A 21,735-nucleotide genomic window follows, 5' to 3' on the forward strand; every position below is an offset into this window, starting at 1 on the left:
TATCCTACCTTTCTACTTCTCAGGCAATTAAGTTTTTCCCAAAATATTTTTAATAGTGGGCGCCTGGGTGGCTCAGTTGGTTAAGCGACTGCCTTCAGCTCAGGTCATGATCCCAGGGTCCTGGGATCGAGTTCCGCATCGGGCTCCCTGCTCCGCGGGGAGCCTGCTTCTCCCTCTCCCACTCCCCCTGCTTGTGTTCCCTCTCTCGCTGTGTCTCTCTCTGTCAAATAAATAAATAAAAAATCTTTAAAAAAAAAATATTTTTAATAGTAATATTACATTATATAACAAAATACTCTCATGAAGCTTCTGCTTTTTTCCCCTATTATAGACAACTCGTATGAATAAATGGACTCAGATTTTTTTCTTAGAATTGATTCGTGAAAGTTAAATTACTGGATTAAGGATATAAAAATTATTTTTATAGCTCTGCATAAGTATTGCTATCTTAGTCATTTTAAGAAAGTATCATTCACTTTTTTTGAACTTCAGGAATGTTGGGAGCTCAAGGAGGGCAGGGCATGCTGCTCTGGATCTGCCCAGGGAACCAGAATTGGAGAAATTTTTTAACATACTTGAAACGCTTTATACAATAATTGCTAACGAAAGCTCTTTTGAAGATTTTTTGAAGCAACTGTTATTAATGTGTACCAGTGGTCCAAGGTAATGATTTTCAAGAGCATTCCAATTGGAGGAGTAATGACTACTGAGACACAGCAAACAGATAAATGCTGATTGTTATTGCCATTTCGTTTGATTTCTTACCTGTTCAGAAACTATGCTGAATTCAGCATTTGGCTTTTATAGTACTAGAAAATGCAGTATTTAAAATTAGAGAAGTGATTTAAAGTTGGTCTCAAATATATTCCGGAATCTACAGATGGAGACCATATTCTCAGTAGTTTAATTTTTCAATTGAGATTTGTTTTTCCAGGTATGTTTGTGTGTTGCTCTATTTTAATTATTGGGTAGACCTCGTTTTTATTTTAAAACTTTTACTATTTTAAAACTTCACATTAGCTTTGCTCGGTAGCACACTTGACTGATTACATGTAGAATGTATTCTTTATTTGCCTGTATGTGTATGTGAGTGAATGAGTGAAAAATGCCTCCTATAACTCACAGTTTAGCGGAAAGTGGAAGCATGGTGTGCCTTTTTATTGTTCCTTTGGTTTCACTGATTCTAATTATAGAAGCTTACATCACCTTAGTTGATGATGAAGGCTTCCCTCTCCTTTGCTTTTTCTTCCTTGATCACTCCCTAAGGAAGGATCATATTTCATAGTGCTTATGTGTCCTGCTGGTAGCTTTAGCAGGGTTTTCAACAGCATGGTGCTGACCATTTAGTGGACATAGATGATAGTGTGTTTGAAGCACACTCTTTATTACAGAAGAATAGGAGGAGAATGTTGATACTCTGGCTTTCCTTTTTTCAGAAAGGCTGAGCAATAGATAGAATGCACTTTGAAAGGAGGAATTCCTGAGGGGCACCAGTAATTAGAATTAATCGTGTCTGATAACTTAATGAAGATTCATTTCAAATGTTCAAGTTAAGCAGGGGGTGAGGAAGAGGTGGGAAAGCTTGCTACAATCCTTTCCAAGGGCTTACATGCTCCTCTCTGACATTAAAGGGTCATTCATTCTTCAAAAGGATTAAAGTGTTTTTACTATATAAATCAGCACACTTAACAGTTTATATTTTAAAGACCAAATGCTTACAACTAAAATAGAGAAATGAAGGGTCTGTTTATTTTATTTTGTGAAAGTACATAATTTTTCTTTTGTTCTTTACCTGCTTTTGAGTTTGGTTTCTCTTAAGTTGTAATTACAATATTTCACTGTGCAGGTGGGGAATAAACAGTATGACTATGCCTGAGATTACTATAAATCTGGTTTTCGTTATTGTTGTTTGTTTTTATATAATGTCTAGAATGTATATCCTCTGATAACTTTATCCTTGATGACCTCCCTCCCCCCCCCCCGTGTTGTTTATTAAGTAAAAAGTATAGTTTGGTAACTATCAGAACCTCATTTTTGGTTTTCTATGCAGTATTTCAGATGTTTTAGTTTGTATTTTTGTTTAGAGGTAGTTTATACAGTTAACATAAATTTTAATTATTAACTACATAGCATTTACATTTTTATAAATATATTTTGTAATGGTTTCAAGCTTTGCAAAGCCAACATACGTTGATTGCTTTATTTTATGGTAGTGCGGCGGATCCTTCTGAAGCCAAAGATTTCATGTTATGTGGCTTAACATCATGGCATTTCATATGCAGAGGAAATGTATTCTTAAATGGCTATCCAGTGGTGATGGTTCCTAGATAATGTGTAGATCAGGGCACTCTCCCTTGCTGCAGTTACTTCATTTGAGTTGGTAAGATAATGGAATGAGATCACAATAAAATTCTGAAAATGATGGGAGTGAAAAAGTGTTTATTCACCTAATCATATTTTTAGTTATTTGACAAATTACTGACACTTCTCTTCAAAAGATGTTTATTTCTTCCTTCGTTAATTAGGAGGTTATGTCATTTTTTTTTTTTTCCTCCTGAAGAAATCACGCGGTCTAGCATATCCTCAGAATGCTGGTGGATTCATAGGCTGAATATAGGATTTGGCCCGTGTGTGTGTTTCATGGTATTGTTGCACAGGGGGATTCTGCATGCTCTGTTCACCATACAATTCCCCTGGATGGTAGATACTATGAGATGATTGGTAGAACAAGGAAAAGGATGATGTCATCTTCACTTACAGGCCACACTAAAGGAAAAGAGAGTTGTTCCTTTACTGAGTTGGTGTTTACTACAGTAGTTTCTAACATACGGCATTTAGTGGATTGCATTTCACACACAGGGCAGCAGTTTCTTAAAGCAGCTAAGAGATGGCTCTCCCTTGCTCAGCTTGAGGTCCTTTGTGTGCTGTCAGCATGATTTATTATAAAAAAGGGGAAAAATGACCATTATGATTTTGTTTTTGATTTGGTTATAATTTATCCTGTTGGTACCGTACATGAATGTAATTATTATCTGCCAATGAAACTGAAATACTCTTGAGTCATGTTACTAATGTTTATGTAGGCTTGTCTTAGAATTTTATCTTTAGGAATTGTTGGGCTTCATTTACATAGAGTGCCTGCTATCATTTTTCTATTTTAAAAAAATGAATGATCAAAATTAGATTTTAGTTAATTTATTCTTGACTGCTTTACATAGTGTTGAAACTCCAACGCATTGTAGTTTATTTAAAATAATTAAATTGAAAAAATACATTGGTGCTTGAAAATCAACCTATCTATATTTTCCATGTTTTATGTTTAGAAAGCTAGTCATGCTTATTTGTATTTTTGAGATTTAATTTTAATTTAAATGCAAATTTTTTGCATGTATTCTTTTGAAATTTTCATCAAAAATATAATTCTTAAGTTTTATGGAAACCTAAATTCATAAGTGATCACATATTTTGAAAGCATGGCTTGTTTTTGTTCAGAATAATACTTAGCTTTACTAAAGTTAACTGTAGTTTTATAGTAACAGCACAATTCAGACTGGCAGCTTAGTATTGTTCAGAAAGTGAGTCATACTTTGCCCAGAGGTATTAACTCTTTTTTTTTTTGGTGGGGCTAATGACATGATGTTTCTTTGACAGTGGAATCCTTTGTAATAACACCCATCTTTCAGGTAATAATTTCTCCTCCTAAGCTGCACATCTCCTGCCCTCAAAATAGTGTTAGGTGAATAAAGCAAAATAGTTGTATTACTTTGCTTTGTTCACTGATTGTAACTCTCATAATTTTGCTGTCTGGGGACGTACTAAGCATTTTATCATTGAAAACTATGTCATTTTTTGGCCATTGGGGGGCACCATTACAACCTTAAGTGCAAACTCTTTACAGGAGTATCTGCAATAGATTCCTTGTGTCAGAAGTGTGAAGAGTAAGGGCGGATACTAGAGGAATTGTGTTTTCAGATTGGACAGGGTGTGGCAAAATTTAGTTTGTTTTCTGGAATTTTTATAGAAAAATGATTACTTTTTAGTCCAAGCTCAATTTTTTAATCCAGTATAATAATTTTATTCACTAATTCCTTTTGAGTTTTACTGGCATCCTGTGTCTTTCTAGGAATTGAGTGCTGGGCTGCAGGAAAGTACCATATTGCATAGATTATTCTTCCTCAGAGGAGTTGGTACAGGCTGCAAGTCGGCTGTTGTGCCTGGTGATGTTTTTCATCTTTCCTTTGCAAAATGAAATTCTGTTGTTTCCATTTAAGTATACTATTTACATAAAAATTTTGGTACTAATTTTGGTATTTTTAATGTTAGAGTATCCTGAAGGTTATACCTTTTAGAACAGTTATTTGATAAATAAGAAGTTTTGCAAGCAGAAACCCCTGAAGTAGTGTAACAAACATACGTGATATCTGAGAAGAAGGCTGCCTTACGCATTTGTAATGCAAGTATCTTACCAGTGCTAATTATTTTCCCTTGGGAGGACAATACTGTGTTAAATTTGAATAATAATATTAGGAAATCTAGCTTCCCAAATAAAGCTCTGTATCAATGCACAGAATTAAAAATCAAGATGGATTTTTAAAACTGAATAGAGAGGTGCTTTAAGCCAGTTTTTTCTTACAGAATTTAGCTTGCTGACATGTCTCATGGAAGGGTGTGTGTGTGTGTGTGTGTGTGTGTGTGTGTGTGTGTGTGTTCAGTAAATTGCTTTTTGGGCTACATCTGCAGATACAGTAGCCAATTGATCTAATGCAGTTTCTGAAGGCTTTCTATACAGGTGATGTCATCCTTTTAGCTCTATTCTCCTCCCACTCTCTTTCCTTCTTATTAGATATTTCATCTTACTGCAGAGCATGGAATCAATAGGAGCTTCTCCTTAGGGAGCTGCTGTGAAACAGGCAAGGACAGTAGGAATGAAGACACTAACATATAGTCTTGTTTTAGCAGAAGATGTAGTGTTTTTGTGTCATCATATATAAATTTTCAACCAGAAAAGCCAGACTTAGATCAACATTACTGTCTTACTGATGCATTAGAACAAGAAGCAATTCTGCAGAGCTGTAAATAGTGCATGTGAAAAGAGAAAATTTCAATTTTGGATATTTTCAGGCGTTCTCCAGGACAGACCTGTTAGAGCATATATATCTTCTAACTATCATTTGCTTGCTCATCGGTTGATTTTTTTTTTTTTTTAACCTTTGGTGATTAAGAAGATAAAGAAGAAACTTTCATTTTAAGGATACAGTGTTCTGGTTTGCTTCTGATGCAGAAGAATTACTGCAGTGCTTGCTCTACAGAATGAAATAAGTTGAAGAAGAGACAAAGCTGTATTACAGAAAGGAATCAGAATCCAGGAACACAGATTTGGTGCATGTTGCCTTATTTACTTTGATTGATATTGTATTAACTGTGTGTGTTACCACTGTGCATGTCTGTGCCAGGTGCCTGAGGAAGCATGTGTATGTCTGTATGTACTGAGCCAGAAATGTAAACATCTTGATTTACTGTGATTTGCTTGTGAAAAGTGAACGTTGTGATGAAAACTGTTGCAGTTATTTAGAACAATACTCTGAGCTACTGAAAGCTCCTGATTTCAGTTTGAAAGGGATTTGGAGAAGCTGCCTTTATATAACACTGCAAATGGCGTGTGATTTGTAAAAAGAAACTTAACAGAATTTTGTCAACATACTCATCCGTGTGGCTCTGGTTTGAAAAGGAAACTACCCTTTCCAGCCCAGGAAATGGCTTTTCTTGTTCGCTGTTATGCCAATTGTCTTCAGCCATGGGCCTCCAAAGTAAGTAATGTTTATTATTTTCTTGGAGATGGATATAATCTAGTTATTAAATTTAAATTCTACTTTGAATTGTAAACTAGCTTTATTGTGCTCTTACATTTTCTAAACTTTAAAAATAAGAATTACAAAGCAATCTAAAAAGCTCAATCTCATGGCCATTTTGTTTTTCAATTTAAAGGAATCTCTAAAGTATCCTAATGTACCTCTAAGAGGATTTGAAAAAAATACCTTCTTTTAATAATCTATAGACTTAAAATGTAATGCATTAGAGGTGTACTATCTTCAGACTGAATCATTTGGTTATAGCTAATTCTGTACTTATCTGTGTGTATACTCTTTAACTTGACTGTATTGTATTGCCTCCTTAAATGGTTGATGTATTTAGCAGTGTTAGTCTAATCTCTAGTTTATATTTACACTTCTTTATTATATAAAAATTTTAGGAAGACAGGGTAATAACTTCATCAGTGAACTAATATGAAGGAAATACTTAGTATGAAAAGTATATGAAAAAATTTTTATGTTCTTAAGCATTTTAAAAATAGTAAGTGAATTATTAGTAGCTTGAGACATTAAGATAGCATCTGTTATATTTGTCAGTTTTTTAAAGCAAACATTAACTCACAGAAAAGCAAAATGCTACATAACAGGACATGCTGGGTTTTAGGAAAATATACAATGTAATTTAATAAATTGTATTGTTAATAGTGTTGTTTATGTAGAGCTGAAATTTGCTGCCACTCAAGTTATCTTTCCTGTTATGTAAATTTCAGAACAAAACCAGAGAAGTGTGAATTTTCATTTTTGTTTTATAAAACTATATGTTTTAGTTAGCACTTTAATTGTAACATTGGCTGTTTCAAGATTTCTTTATGGTTCTGTTGAATAGAGACAGGCACAATAGAAGCATTTCCTAGGATGAAATCATGTCTTTGTTTAAAGGTTGTTCTACTGATAGTGACTAAGGGAGAAATACTGTGATAGCATGTAGTGTACTGTTTTATCTGAAAGATAGCTCACTGCATATCTTTCTTAAACGCAGCTTCTGGAAAGACATTTAAATTTACTATCCATTTGGCAAACAATGATTGAAATGTAAAGAGAGGGAAAGGAACAGAGGTATATGCTTCATTTGTACTATCTGGTAAGGCATGGGTGGCCTCCATAGTACAAATGCCACCTGTGGGGCCCACGCTTTGCTGATGCTTGATAGTGACACTACTAAGATTTAAAACCTGTAGAAGGGAAATGGATGAGACCAAGTGAAAAGCTTCAAAGAAAATCAAGAATGAGTTATATAGGGGTTGTTGTTTAGAATACCAACAAAAAAATAACCTTTGGTGGTATTGGTAACCAGCTTTTGATTTAAGATTTAACAAGTATAAAAGAGCCAAGGGGGATTTTAAAAATCAGATTCTAAGGTTTGATTAAATGCCAGCAGATACTATCTGAGCAGGATTCTGTGATTGGTACTTCGTAAATTAAGTATTAGTGAAAGAGTATGGCTTCTTTTCCCCTTCCCCCATCTCTCATGTTACTACTGATGGAATTTTAACTCTGGATTGTGAATGCACGAACATTAAACCTGTGATTAATTTTTCAAACTTGGTTCTTTCGGTTTTCTAATACATCTTACTGGTTTTATTTATTCATGTATTTTGCCCACCCTACTACTTGGGTTTCATTACTTCTGAATTTATTTTCTTGACAGAATAAGGAGTTCTAGAAGCCAGAGTAGGGGGTGAGGGGAGGAGATGAACTTTAGGTCCTAGTATGTTCAAAATGCTTTACTTTATATTTACTTTTAAAATAATTGTTTAGTTGTATATAAAATAATAAATCTAAAGTCTTTTCCTTTTAGCCTTTGAAAAAGCTAATGTGCTATCTCTCGCATCCAGTGTTGGTGATGAGAAGTCTGGGCTCCTTATAATCCTTAGTCCTTTGTTAAGTAATCATTTTCTTGTCAGTGGTTAGTTGTGTTTTGTTTGGGTTTTACTTTTTATCCTTGATGCCATGAGGTTTTACTATGGATTATCTAATTTTTTGTTTTGTTTTCTTAGTACTTGCAAGTCTCTCTTCAAGATGAGGATTCCCGGGGCGCCTGGGTAGCTCAGTCGTTAAGTGCCTGCCTTCAGCTCGGGTCATGATCCCAGGGTCCTGGGATCGAGCCCTGCATCGGGCTCCCTGCTCCGCGGGAAGCCTGCTTCTCCCTCTCCCACTCCCCCTGCTTGTGTTATCTCTCTCGCTGTGTCTCTCTCTGTCAAATAAATAAAATCGTTAAAAAAAAAAAAAAAAATGAGGATTCCCATCGGTCTTCAGTTATGGGAAATTTATTTTTTTAAAACTGCAACTCTTTTCTTACTGCTCCAAATGTTGGAACTCTGGATCTGTCCATATTATCTCCAAACATTTGTTTCAAACTTTATTTTCGCTTCATGCATTTCCAGTTTGATCTTCTAGCTCACTGATTCTCCATTTGTGACCAGTTGCTGTTCTGCTCTTCATCTTTTAAATTTCTAAACGTAATCATTGTATTAACTGATGTAGGAGAGACCTTAGGATTCGAAGCCAATGGCCAAGAAAGAATTCTTGAGACATCTTTGTTGCAAAAAGGTGGTTTTATTAAAGCACAGGGACAGGACCCATGGGCAGAAAGAGCTGCACTGGGGTCATGAAGAGTGGCCCATTATATACTTTCAGGTTGCGAGGGGGTTTGGGATAGTGTGGACTTCTGGAAGCAAGGTTTCCAGGACCTTGAGGGGCTAGCTGTTGTTGGGAAAAAGTCATTTATTACCATCTAATAAAACCTTAGTCATGAGACCCTTCAGATGTATATCAGTGGGCCATATGCTTTGGGGGGGCGGTGATTGCCAATATGTATCTTGGAGATTTAGAGATAAAGGAAATTTCTAAAGAAATTTTTATATGTTAAAGTAGACTTACAGGATCCTGGGGGGTGGGGTTGCGCTAGGATTGTCTTTTGCCCTTAGCAAAGTGTCAACATCGAGGCAGTTGAGTCCCTAGAGGAATGTCATTCTGCCTGTTTCGAGGACTTGTCAGTGGGCTGTAGGTAGTAAGGAAATTTAATAATTTCTCTTATGCCTTTGTTTCCCACATCATTAATCATTTCTGAAATCTCAAGTGATGCTTTTTACAGCCACTCTTGTTTAATAACTTGTTTTCATTTCATGGATAACATTCGTTTCCCTCATTGTCTGCTTAGCTCTTTCTTCACGTTTAAAGTCTTCTCTTAGTTGAGTGTGTTTGGATGTTTTTTCAGGAGGTTGATAATCCTCGAGTGATTGAGAGCTCACCTTCCTGGTGTATTCAAATTGCTTACCCAAAGTGACTGTTTCCTGGGTGGAAGAGGCATCACCACTTTGGCTTCTTTTTGCCTTCTTTTAGGTGCTCCTGTGGTCACTGGTCAAGGAAGTGTGTTCATTTTCATTTTTACACACAGCTAAATCTACAGGTCATTTTCTGGCCCTTACTTTACCCGTCTGTGGTGTTTGACACAGCTGACTACTCCCTTCTGGGCAGACTTCATTCAGACTAAAGTCTTAGCTGTCATTTACTAGACAGTGTGGGACTCTTTTCCCATTATCTTCTGCTACACTCCTCATTCAGTGCAGTGACTCTGGTTTCCTGCATTCTTAAAACTGATTTCCTGTTTTCTCAGCAGGTCTATCTGGACTTTTAATAAACCTACTGTTAAGTGCAAATACTGATTGAAAGCTGCTCTTTGGTTTTAAAAATGTTACAGTGGGGAGATACATGTATCAGTGTCCCTCCAACCCTCATCTTCTAGTAAAAATAATGAATTAAGAATGCATGCTTCCCCTGTAGTTCATTTGTCTCACGCAGAGTGCTAGTGTAATATACCCGAGGCTACTGTGGTTATATACAGCTATTTCTTTCAGGACTTTTGAGACATTTTAGATTGTCTTCCTAAAACAAACTCCAGACTGTGTTTTGGGGCTTCAGAATCTATTTTCCTTTCTTTTTTTAAAGATTTTATTTATTTGATAGAGAGCACAAGCAGGGGGAGCGGGAAAGGGAGAAGCAGGCTCCTCGTTGAGCAGGGAGCCCGATGTGGGGCTCGATCCCAGGATCCTGGTATCATGACCTGAGCCGAAGGCAGACATTTAACCAGCTGATCCACCCAGATGCCCCTCAGAATCTATTTTCAGTTCTCTCTCATTGTCAGGTGATACTTAATGACATGTCACTCTATCTAGTCCTGGAAGCTTCTTTATAAATCTGCTTTTAATTTCATAAGGCCCCTGTCTTCTTGTGCTTTGATTGATGTTTCCTGTTTCCCATATGTATGATTGTCTTCCGTTTCATCTTACATGATGCTAGAGTAATATTTTTAAAAAGCAGATCTCTTCCAGTCATTTTCTTGCTTCAAGCTCTTTGAGTAGCCTTTTTCTAATACAGGAAATCTGAAGCACCCAAGAATACTACTTCTGGCCCTTCATCTCCTCTCTCCCCCTATATACATCCCTACCTCAGCTTCACTGATTTGCTTACTGTTTCTTGATTGCATATAACTCACTCAAGTTTACACACACACACGGAAATTAAAGAGCATGAGTGCCACATTCAACGGAGTAGAGTGAAAACACAGAAGTACTTCCTTTTTTTTTTTTGAGAGGGAGAGTTGGTGGGAGGGACATATGGAGAGGGAAAGAATCTCAAGCAGGCTCCATGCCCAACATGGGGCTCAGTCTCAGGCCCTAAGACCGTGACTTGATCCAAAATCAAGAGTCGGATGCTTAACCGACTGAGCCACCCAGGCACCCTGAAGTACTTTGCTTTCCATTCATTTTTAACTTTCCACAGAGGCTCTTATGTTGGGAGTTTTTGTTACCTAATATTCATCACTTTCTACTCCCATTTCTGATGCTTATAGGTTAAATGCTTATTCTCAGCTCTACTTTATATATTAGGTATATTTGTACTTAACATGTTCTCATAAGGCATTCTAATAAATAATAGAGGAGTGTTTTCTCCATACAAAGTAAAACATTTCAGCTGGATATTGCAGATTATGCTAAAACTCCTTTTGGACTACCAGCCTTGATATTTCTCTTTCACTAGGGAGTACTGCTCTTGATTGCATGGTATATATTCCTCCAAATCTTTTCTCCCAAACTTAGATGAATATGTGCCCAGAAAACACGTAATGATGTTTTTATGCTTTAAAAAAAAATGAGTCTTATATTTATCATGAAAGTTAACTTTTTTTTAGTCAGTACAGCTAGGAGACCTATTCAAGTTTGATTACACAGATTTGCTTCATACCTTGAACTGTTGCACAGTAATCCATAATAGGCTATAACAATTTAGCCGTTCTCCTTGTGACGATTATTTTTCTTAAACTTTTACACTTTGTAATGAATGTTCTTGTATATTCCTCCTTGCACACCTGTATGCTTTTTTAGGATAGATACCCAAAGAGGAACTGTTGAGTCATAGGTTTTTGTATTTTAAATGTAATAAATCTTAATGTTTGCTCTCCAGAGTGCTATACCAATCCATAACTCCCATTAGCAATTTATGAGAATATTGTTTTCCTCCATAGGCTTTCCATATTTTGTATTATCAAGCTTTCTTTTTGCCAGTCCGATGAAAAGTTATTTGTTTAAATTTTGATTTCCCTGGTTGCTGGCAAGATTTAGCAATCTCTTCCAGCAGCTCTGTTCTGCTGCTGTGATTTAAGTGGCCCTGTGTTGAGATGGCAGAGCCAAAAGACCAATGCATTATCTGAGTTTGCATAAAAGAAGTTGCCCCAAAGTGTTGCCTGGACGGGCAGAGAACTTTGAGTCAGAAAAGTAGATACTTGGATAGGTTAAGTCTGCCTGAGACATACAGCAGCTCTTATGTCATTGCCCTTCCCAGAAACCTGTAGTAGCTCTCTATTACCTATAGGATTCAAAATCAAAATACTTTGCTTGACTTTCAAGATTATGTTCTGCCTCTAGCCTCTTCTTAATACATCTCTTTCCCTTTATATGTGTACAGAGCCTTCAAAAGATATGTACTTTTTCATAATCTGTGTCTGTATTCAAGCTGCTAGCTAAGGAACCTTTCCACCTCCCAAATAGAACTTTGACACTGGTCTTCATGGGACATGTGAGCTCCAGCAGAGCTCAGAAGTTCAGGTATAGGAAATGGATAAAGTAACTGGAAAATAGGAAAGTTTGCCAGACCTATAGGCTGGAAGGATGATGAGGTAAGTGAATTGACATTGCTCATGAAAGGTAAGCTAATAAGTTCCTGCTGGGGGTAGGAAGAAAAGGAAAAGGGGTAGATAAGTTGAGAGAAAGTAGAGAAGCTTTAAGAAATCAAGGCTTCCTATTGGAGGAAAACTTTCTCCTTTCTGCCTCTTTTGTTATAAAGAAAAGGAACTGTTAGGTGTTAGGAACTCAAAACTTAACTTAGTAGGAAAGAGCAACTGATTTATAGTCAGGCTGCCTGAATTTTAAATCCAGTTTCCCTGCTTCCTAGCTATGTGACTTTGGGCAAGCTGTATAACTTCTCTGGGCCTTGGTTTCCTAATGTGTAAATTGGTTATAATAATAGCATCTACCTTGTCTCGTTGTTTGATGATTAAATGAGATAATCTATGTAAAAAGTATGTAGAAGGATATAGTTGCTAGCTTACATATCTGGCACATGTAGTGAGCACTCAAACCTATTAGCTGTAGTTGCTATCATTATTCTCATCACATGAAGAGGTTGAGAGGATTCCTATTTGTCGATCTGTTTCCTTCATGAGGTAGAAAGGAGATGCCGTATACTTGTAAATCTCTGTCTACTCTTCACTGTTAGACTGCAGTCCTTGAAGGTAAGACCCATCTGTTTTCATCTTCTCTTTCATTTTTTTTTTAATTTTTATTTTATTATGTTAGTCACCATACATCATTAGTTTTTGATGTAGTGATCCACGATTCATTGTTTGCGTATAACACCCAGTGCTCCATGCAGTACGTGCCCTCCTTAATACCCATCACCAGGCTAACCCATCACCCCACCCACCTCTCCTCTAAAACCCTCGGATTGTTTCTCAGAGTCCATAGTCTCATGGTTCATCTTTCCCTCCGATTTCTCCCCCTTCATTTTTCCCTTCCTTCTCCTAATGTCCTCCATGCTATTCCTTATGTTCCACGAATAAGTGAGATCTTTATGTTACCAGCAGAGTTCCTGGTAAAAAGCAGAGTATAGCAGAGAGTACTAGAATCAGATAGTTGTGGGTTTTAATTCTAACTCCGCTAATTAGTTGAGTGAGATCTATGGCTGACAGCTTAATTTTATTGCCTCAGTTCCTCATTAGTAGAGATAATAATGCTTGTCTTTTAGGGTCTACTGAGGATGAAGATTGCTTGTAAGTATTACCCACCCAATTTGCAGACTTGCTCTTCTGTCTTTGGTTCATTGTGTTACTTTGATGGATAACTTCTTTCTCCGTGGTCGTAACCTCTGTGGGAATCTTGGGAGTTGGATTATCTCCCATTCCTGACACCTCAACCAAACATCTGACCTTTTAAAACTATTTTCAGTCTTTATATTTTCATCTACTTCATTCCTAGATGAACGAATTCCTAGATCAATTCTGTCTAAACAATAGGGAAACTAAATAGGAGGAAGATCTTTGAGCTGAGACATATTCCCATCACTATTTATGTATTACTGTAACCGCTTACAAATACCTCATTGATTTTTCTGCCTTTTTAAAAATTTATTTATTTATTTAAGAGAGAGAGAACATGGGGGTGAGGGGCACAAGGAGAGGGAGACAGAGTCTCAAGCAGGCTCTGAGCTGAGCACAGAGCCCGACACCAAGCTCGATCTCACAACCCTGAGATCACGACCTGACCCAAAACCGAAAATTGGACACTTAACCAACTGCAGCACCCAGACACCCCTTTCTGTCTTTTTAAATACACATAATAGAGCTATAAAACAGTTTCTGAGCATAGCTTTAGCTTATCCCACAGGTTTTGATACGTGGCATTTTAATTTTTATTCTGAGTATTTTCCAATTTGCAATGTGCCTTAATTGACCTTTGCACTGTTTAGGTTTGTTTAATAATTTCCTAGTACGTGATAATTTTCTAGTTATCTTTTTGTTACTTATTTCTACCTTGTTTGCTTTGTGATCATGGGATAGTCTCTGTATGTTTTCATTCTTTTGAAACTTGCTGACACCTGCATTATTGTAAGTTTTTAAAATTGTTTTTATGTGTACTCTATGTTCATGCACTTTAGGTCAGGTTTATTAACAATTTTTCCCATCTGCTCTATCGTTACATATTTTTTATTTGCTTATTCTGTCAATGGGAAATCTGTGGTATAATTTGACAGCTAATTGTGGATTCATCTAGTTCTTTTATTGTTGCCATTTTTTGCCTTATATATTTAGAGGGTGTATGCTTAGGTACATATTTATTTAGTGTTGAAACTTTTATTATTAAAAAATGTCCCCTAATGTCTCTAATGCTTTTCCCTCAAGGTTTGCTTCATCTGAAATACAACTACATAATCTTTCTTTTGGTTTGTGTTTGCATGCTATATATTTTTCCTTCCTTGTATTTAATGTTTTCACCTGTGTAAGCTTCATAGTTACACAGTTTTACTGTTCTTAAATCAGAGATTACAGCAATGTATGCTTCATCTATGAAGTCTGTTTCTACAGTTTCATGAGCATTGCAAAGAACTTAAAGTACTTTAATAACTTCATTTACTCTTCTCCAGACTTACATTCTGTTGTTTTGTTATGTATTTTAATTCTATATATGTGTTGGGGCATTAATATTCCTATTTCATGTAGTCAGTATTCACATAGATTTACCCACACATTTCGTATTTTCATTGGTTTTCCTTTTCTGCATCTAGAAGCCTCCATTTGGAATTGTTTTCTTTCTCTCAGTGGATTTCCTTGATTGTAGATCTCCTAGAGAGTATTTGTCTTCGTTTTTGTTTTTCTGAAAGTCTTTTGTATTTTGCCTTTTTTTCGAGGACTCTTCTTGCTGGGTACAGAATTTTAGCTCTTGGAGATATCACTCCATTCTCTTCTACCTTTCAAATTTCTGTTGAGAGTTCAGCCATCAGTTTAATTTTGCTCTTGTCCAAGTAATCTCTTTTTTTCCCTGACTGCTTTTAAGACTTCTCTTTATCTTTTTTTCTTCTCTGCTAGTTTCATCCTAGTTTACATAGGTATGGTTTTGTTATCTTGTTGGTCATTCTTAAAGCTGCTTGATTTATGACTTTGTATTTTTTGTCAGTTTGGAAAAATGCTCAGCCATTATCTTCTATGCCTTAGTCTCTTTTTTTCTATGACTCTGATTATTCAAATGTTACCTTCTCACTGTGTCCCTGTGGTTCTTGTCCCTTCTCTCCCAGTTTCATTCTTTTTTACTTTGATGCTTCATTCTGGATATTTTTTCAGGCCAATGTAGGCCAATCTTTACTAATTTTCTTCTTAGCTCTGTCAAATCTGTTGAGTCCATGTTTGACTTTCTAATTTCCTTAACTTTACTTTTCAATTCGAGAATTTTCATTTTATTTTTTGTTAATTATTCTTTGCTACAATTCTTAGTCTTTTCCTCTGTAGAGTTGACCCTTGAACAACACAGGGGTTAGGGCCACTGACCCCCTGAGCAGTCAGAAATCCATGTGTAACTTTTGAGTCCACAAAAACTTAAGTACTAATCTACTGTTGAATGGAAGCCTTACCAATAACATAGTCAATTAAGACATATTTTGTAAAATATAAAAAGAGATATATTTCATATATGTATTATTACAATAAAGTAAGTTAGAGAAAAGAAAACGTTACAAAAAAATCTAAGGAGAATGTGTTTAGTGTATTGAAAAAGAATCCACATGTAACTGGACCCATGCATAAGTGGAGCCATACAGTTCAAACCTGTGTTTTTCAAGGTTCAGTTGTCTGTATCATGTATTGCTATATTGGAAAACACAGCCAGTGAGCTGTATGACCTGTGAGCTAAGAATGATTTTTACATTTTTTAAGGGTTATTAAAAAAAAAAGTCAAAAGTATCCACAGAGATTGTATGTCGCCTGCACAAGTGTCAAATATATGTTCTTTGGTCCTTTAAAAAAAATGTTTGCCTGCCCTTGCTATATATATTTTAAAAAGTCATTTTACAATCTGATTATCCTGTTATTTGAAAGTTCTTTGTTGTTTTTTAAAGTTTATTCTCTTAGTTTTCATCAATGCTATCTAGTCTTCTCATGTGCCTGGTTTTATTTGAGCAGTGGGTGTTGTATATGCAAAATATTTTAAATAATTTGAGACCTAGTGTGATTTTTTTTTTTCTACGGTAAAGATTCCTGTTTGCTTCCAATAGTTGACTTGAAGCACTAGTAACCCTGTATAACCTTAATACAACATCAGGGATTTAGGTGATTCTAAGATGGATATCAATTTCCTTTGAATCACATTCATTCCTAGAGTAAAATGTTCTTTCCAGACTCCCAATCCAAAGGATGGCCTTTTCATGCTAGGCCTTGGAATATAACTTCTGTCTCTTTAACCAGTGACTATTGAAGTGCTTCTGAGTCTCTTCATCTCCCTCTTTAAGAATCAGCAAAACCTCACAGGCCAGATTATGTGTGTGTCTTCCAGCTTTTCTGTTTATCTTAGTTATAGAATTTATCTGGGTTACCACTGGCAGAGGATTGTGTAATGTCATTTCTGTGTGTAGTTTGTTTGTTTTTAGAGAGGGAGAGAGAATCTTAAGCAGACTCCCTGCTGAGCATGGAGCCTGACGAAGGGCTAATTCTCATGACGCTGAAATCATGACCTGAGCTGAAATCGTGAGTCACTTACCCGACTGAACCACCCAGGCGTCCCTCTGTGTGTAGTTTTATAATTATAGTGACTACTCTTAAGATAATAGAATTCAGACTTGGCCATTTTTCCTTTAGGGTTTATTTAGTTTTTACTACTATGTGCATCTTTCTCAAACATTTTCCTGCACTAAAGCAATGAGAACCTCTGTTTTAAAAAGTAAATACATTTCTCTTAATGTTCCTGCATAGCAGGTTGTAGAGAAATTATTTGGAAAATATATCACCATGCCTCCTATATAAAACTTTCTCTCACTACTCTGGAGCACAGTCGTTTGTTTCTTACTTTAATTCTTAGAGCACTGATTTTGTGAGGTTTTTTTTTATTGTTATTCTGGTTTGTTTTTTGGTATGAAAGATATTATACAACCTGCATCCCTATAAAAGTGTGACCATACTAAAGATGATGTGATACTATCATTTCCTTCTTGTGTCTCTTGTATCCCTGCACCTAGCATAGACATTAATTAAATCATCATAATTACTAACAAATTTTTTAGTGGTTTACTAACTACTACAATGTCATGTGAAAAGAGGTCTACAAAATTTTTGAAATGTGGAATGCAGTCAACTGGTTTTTTTCCTAAGTCTTGCTACCAGATGCTGTACTTTAACACAAGATATTGCTCTTCTTTTTTTTTTTCCATATCAATGACCATTTTGTGTTGGGGTGTGTGTGTGTGTAATGCATTCTGAACACTTGAAGGTAGCAGTGGCTGATAGTTTTATTTGGAGAAAAAGAGGGGCCAAGTGTTTCCTCTGAAATACCATTACTGGTAGTAATGTCTTCTGAAATCTACACAGTGGGATTCCACTCTAGGCTTGACTAAGTGTCAGAGTACTAATTTGGTTCTTATTTCCTAAGATTTTTCTTAAAAGTGGAAAATTTAGGTTAGAAATGAGATTGCACAGTAATGTACATAAAACAAATACTTGTTACAGAAGTTACAACGTGTCAAGAACTTTTTTATTTTAAAAATTTTTTAAGTATTTTAATTCCAGTATAGTTAATATACAGTGTTATGTTTCAGGTGTACAATATAGTGATTCAGTAATTCTATACATTCCTCAACAACGCTCTTAAAGGTAATGTTTGATGTTTAGAATATCTTAAATTACTTTTTCTTCTTCAGCTTCCGGCCGATCTTACCAAGATGCACATCACAGACAACCCTCATCCACAGGTGACTCATGTGTCTTCTAGTCAGTCTGGTTGTAGCATCGCCAGTGACTCTGGGAGCAGCAGTTTATCTGATATCTATCAGGTAATATCGTAGGAGTTTGTGTGCTCTGCCTGTGGCTTTGTTAGTCTGCCCAATTACCCATGCTTGTGCTTTAGGTGGTCATGTATCTTTTAATTTAAGGGTATGAAATTCAGGCAGAATGTCTTTGGGAAAATACACTTTATTTATTGTTTCAAATTTGCAAACTTAAGTGATCTTTTGAGAGTGATTAAATATGGTTCAGGAGTGTATGAATATAGTGTTCTTTTTAATGACTTTAATCCAGGGGAATTCATTATATATAATGCTTGCTTTGTTAAAAAAACAGTTCTTGAAACAACTTAAACTTACAAAAAGGTTGATTTTTATAATAATAGACTAAGTGTTCTATAAGTAGTCTTGAAGAAAATTAAGAGTTGCTTTTTCTTTTTTTAAGTTTTTATTTAAATTCTAGATAGTTATAGAGTTGCTTTTTATTGTAAGGGGTCTATTAAATTTTCTAAGTAAAAGGAAACCAGTAAAATTAATTTGAATAATGTATTTTATTTAGCATAATATATCCAAATATTATCATTTCAGCACATAATCACAGTTTAAAATCATGAGTTAACTTTTAAAAATTCTGGCTTCCGAAGACAGTATAAAAAATTACTTTAATATAAATTTAAAGCAAACATGTACATGTAAAAATTAATATCAAAGTTAATTTACTAGCTGATATTTTTTTTAAGATTTTATTTATTTGAGAGAGAGAGAAAGGCTTGCTCCAACTGCAGAAAGCCTACCTACCTTCCTAGGCTGCCAGTTGCTAGTGGAGTTCCAGGTGGAATGTTGAGGGGTTCTCTTGGGTTTGTTGTGGCTGGTGGTTCCATGGTGACTGGGCAGACTGAATCGTGGATCAGTGCCATGGAGGAGCTGAGATCCTCTTCGGAGCTTGGCTTTGAGCTGATCCTTGAGGTGGTAGAATTGCCCAATGACCTGAGTCCACAACCAACTTTCCAGAGCCACTTGGACTGCAGCATTCCTACTGCCTGCTTTGGCGACTCTGCAACAGACCAAGCAGGGCACGAGATGGAACGGCGAGGGTCCGCCAGCCCAGGCTGTGGCCCTGGCCCCAAAGTGCCAGGCAGAGGGATGTGAGGGTGCATGCACAGTATGAGGATGTGGGAGTCTCCCAAAGCCAGAATTCAGTATAACCTTACTATACATCTCCGTTCAGACCAGCCACAGTTCAAGTGACCAATAGTCACATATGGCGAATGGCTACTATATATTACTCATCTTGTGAAACGGAGTTACTGTTGCTCGAGGAAAACATTTTAGACTGTGGGTCTACTGAGTCTTCAGATATTTTAGGAGAATCAGCATTCCTCTCAAGGGAAGTTTGTAGGCAGAGACAAAATGGAAAAAAACCTCCATTTTTGGATTATGCACAGCTTTTCTCCACAAAGGTCATTGCTGCGGCCATCTACATCTCCCTGTTTAGCATTTTATAGTAGACAGTACAAGGAATTCTTCCTGCTTACCATTTTGTAGGAGACGGAACAAGTAATTTTTTAAAAGTACACTTAAAAAGTGCAGGGACTTTTAAAAGTGCAGAGCGTCTCCGAGTGTTGCATTCCAGGTATTCTGCCCCTCCCCAAAGGAATTGTCGTGTGGAAGAAAAAGGGTTCCTGCACACCTAAAAGTCAAAGTAGAGCTGTAGCTCCTCTGAATTCTTTGTTTTTCGTAGAGAAGATTGATCCTGGATTAATGAAGTTCAGGGATGTGGCTATAAATTTCTCGTAGGCTAAGTGGGAATGTCTAGACCTTGTTAGGAGAAATCATACAGCAGAGATGTGGTGTTGTTAAGCTCTAGGTACCTCATCTTGCTAGTATAACCATTTCTAAACCAGATGTTACCACCTTTTTGAAGCAAGGAACAGAGCCTTAGATGGTTGTAAGAGAAAGGACAAAAGGTTAGTGCACAGATTGAGATCAGGGTCACTTGGAAGGGCCAGTGCTTTACTCTGCACTAGAAGATGGGCTGTACACGGCAGGGTCCTGTAGCTTTGGCAAGATCTTGGAGGAGCTTCTGACGCATTGCATTTATATAAGATCTACAGGATGTCTACCTACTGGTTTGTCCACCTGAGGCTGAGGCTGGAGCACGCCTACTGGTAGTTGGAGGTCTGCTGCTGTAGAATTATGGCCTTGTATGTGGCTGCCCTGCTCCAACCTTCTGTATGTTTTCTTTCCTCACTAGTACTTTGTACAGCTCATTCTACCTTTTAGAAGGGTCATTTTAACATTGGCTAAACTGTGGACAAGTAAGCTTGCCAGCTGTCCTGCATGTTACAGGACTGCCTCCGTTACAAAGTGAAGAAGGCAACATGTCATATCCCAGAAACCTGAAAGTTACCATTGGCTCTTCTCCCTTGAGCATAACTTCCAGTACCAAGTCATATTCATTCTTTTTCCTACATCATTAGTTGTGTTTGTGTTTATATGTTTGATGTTAACTGAAGTATAATTTACATAGAATAAATTCACCCTCAGTAGTAAAGCCTCCATGAAGACAGAACATTTCCGTCACCTCAGAAAGTACTCTGTGCCCCTTGTAGTCAGTATCTTCTGATCCTCAGACCCTGGCAACCACTAATCTGTTTTCTGCCTTTACAGTTTTGCATTTTCCAGAAGGTCGCATAAATTGAGTCATGCAGTTTGGGTTTTTTTTTTTAGGAGGAGTATTTTGGGAGCCATATACTTTAAAACATGGTGCAATTAAACTTAAAAAGTAATCAATAAAATAAAAGTAGGTTTTAATTAATTTAGGAGGACTAAATAGATAAAAGGAGCACAAATAATGAAATCAGGTACCAAAACTGGAATTCAGTAATTTAAAGAGATAATTATAATATTAGAGTCACATATACAAAAAGGTAAAATAAAAATCTTAAGAGTGGCCAAAGAAGGTAAAAATCTTCAAACCTGGGCTTCCGTTAAGCTTAGGTGAATAGCCAATGGATAGAAACAGTTTATGTTAAAAAGGAACAGAGTTAGAAACAGAAGAAACCAGTATCTTAAATAAATACACTTACATACATAATTACATATATTTTATACATGTGTACATGGAATGTAAACATGAATTAAAGAGGACCAAATGATAATAATGTTTTCAATTAGTGGTAGGTTTGTGGGTAGTTTTTATTACGTTACCTAAGCTTTCCTTATTTTTTTCTCAGTGCACAGTAGTATTTCTATATTTAACATATTTTAAGGAGGATGTAAATAGAGTGTACTGTTAAAAATAAAAGTTGAATAAAATTGTGGGAAAAGATTAAAGTTAAAATTACTAGATTAAGGAATAAGAACAGAATAAAAATAAATGGATAAAATATATGCCCCCAAATGCAGAGTATCCAGGCTTACAATTAAAACACAGATAAAGGGACGCCTGCATGGCTCGGTCAGTTAAGCGTCTGCCTTGGGCTCAGGTCATGTTCTCAGGGTCCTGGGATGGAGCCCTACGCCGGGCTCCCTGCTCAGTGGAGAGCCGGCTTCTCCCTCTCCCTCTGCAGCGCCCCCTGCTTGTACTCTCTCTCTGTCAAATAAATAAATGAAAAAATCTTAAAAAAACAAAACAAAACAAAAAAAACAGATAAGGTAAATAACACCAACCAAATTGTGTGTGTCTATCCAGTCAGATCCTCAGACTAAAACAAAGGCAAGAGGAATAGCAATACTGGAACTTGGTCTTTCTCTTGACCTCTGGCCTCCTTTGGAGTACTTAAGCTAAGAATACACCTGTTAGTTACAGGTGGACATTGGCCTGTGTATA

The 21,735-nt window shown here is 36.4% G+C and overlaps 1 protein-coding gene across 9 annotated transcripts in view; it reads left to right on the forward strand.

Moving 5' to 3' along the window:
* Nucleotides 1–21,735, forward strand: part of RAPGEF6 (Rap guanine nucleotide exchange factor 6) — a 194,369-nt gene that overhangs the window by 80,713 nt on the left and 91,921 nt on the right. For 7 of the 9 annotated variants that reach the window (XM_006727876.3, XM_006727878.3, XM_006727877.3 and 4 more), the window contains one exon: nucleotides 17,823–17,954. In XM_006727876.3, the coding sequence (XP_006727939.2) occupies nucleotides 17,823–17,954 (132 nt within the window). Of the gene's footprint in view, nucleotides 1–5,265; nucleotides 5,808–16,285; nucleotides 16,657–17,822; nucleotides 17,955–21,735 lie in introns of those variants that run through there. The other 2 variants (XM_081827104.1, XM_081827106.1) reach the window with 2 other exon arrangements.

Source organism: Leptonychotes weddellii, chromosome 7 (genome assembly GCF_054177405.1).
Source record: "Leptonychotes weddellii isolate Sample4059 chromosome 7, ASM5417740v2, whole genome shotgun sequence".
Classification (NCBI taxonomy): Eukaryota; Metazoa; Chordata; class Mammalia; order Carnivora; family Phocidae; genus Leptonychotes; species Leptonychotes weddellii.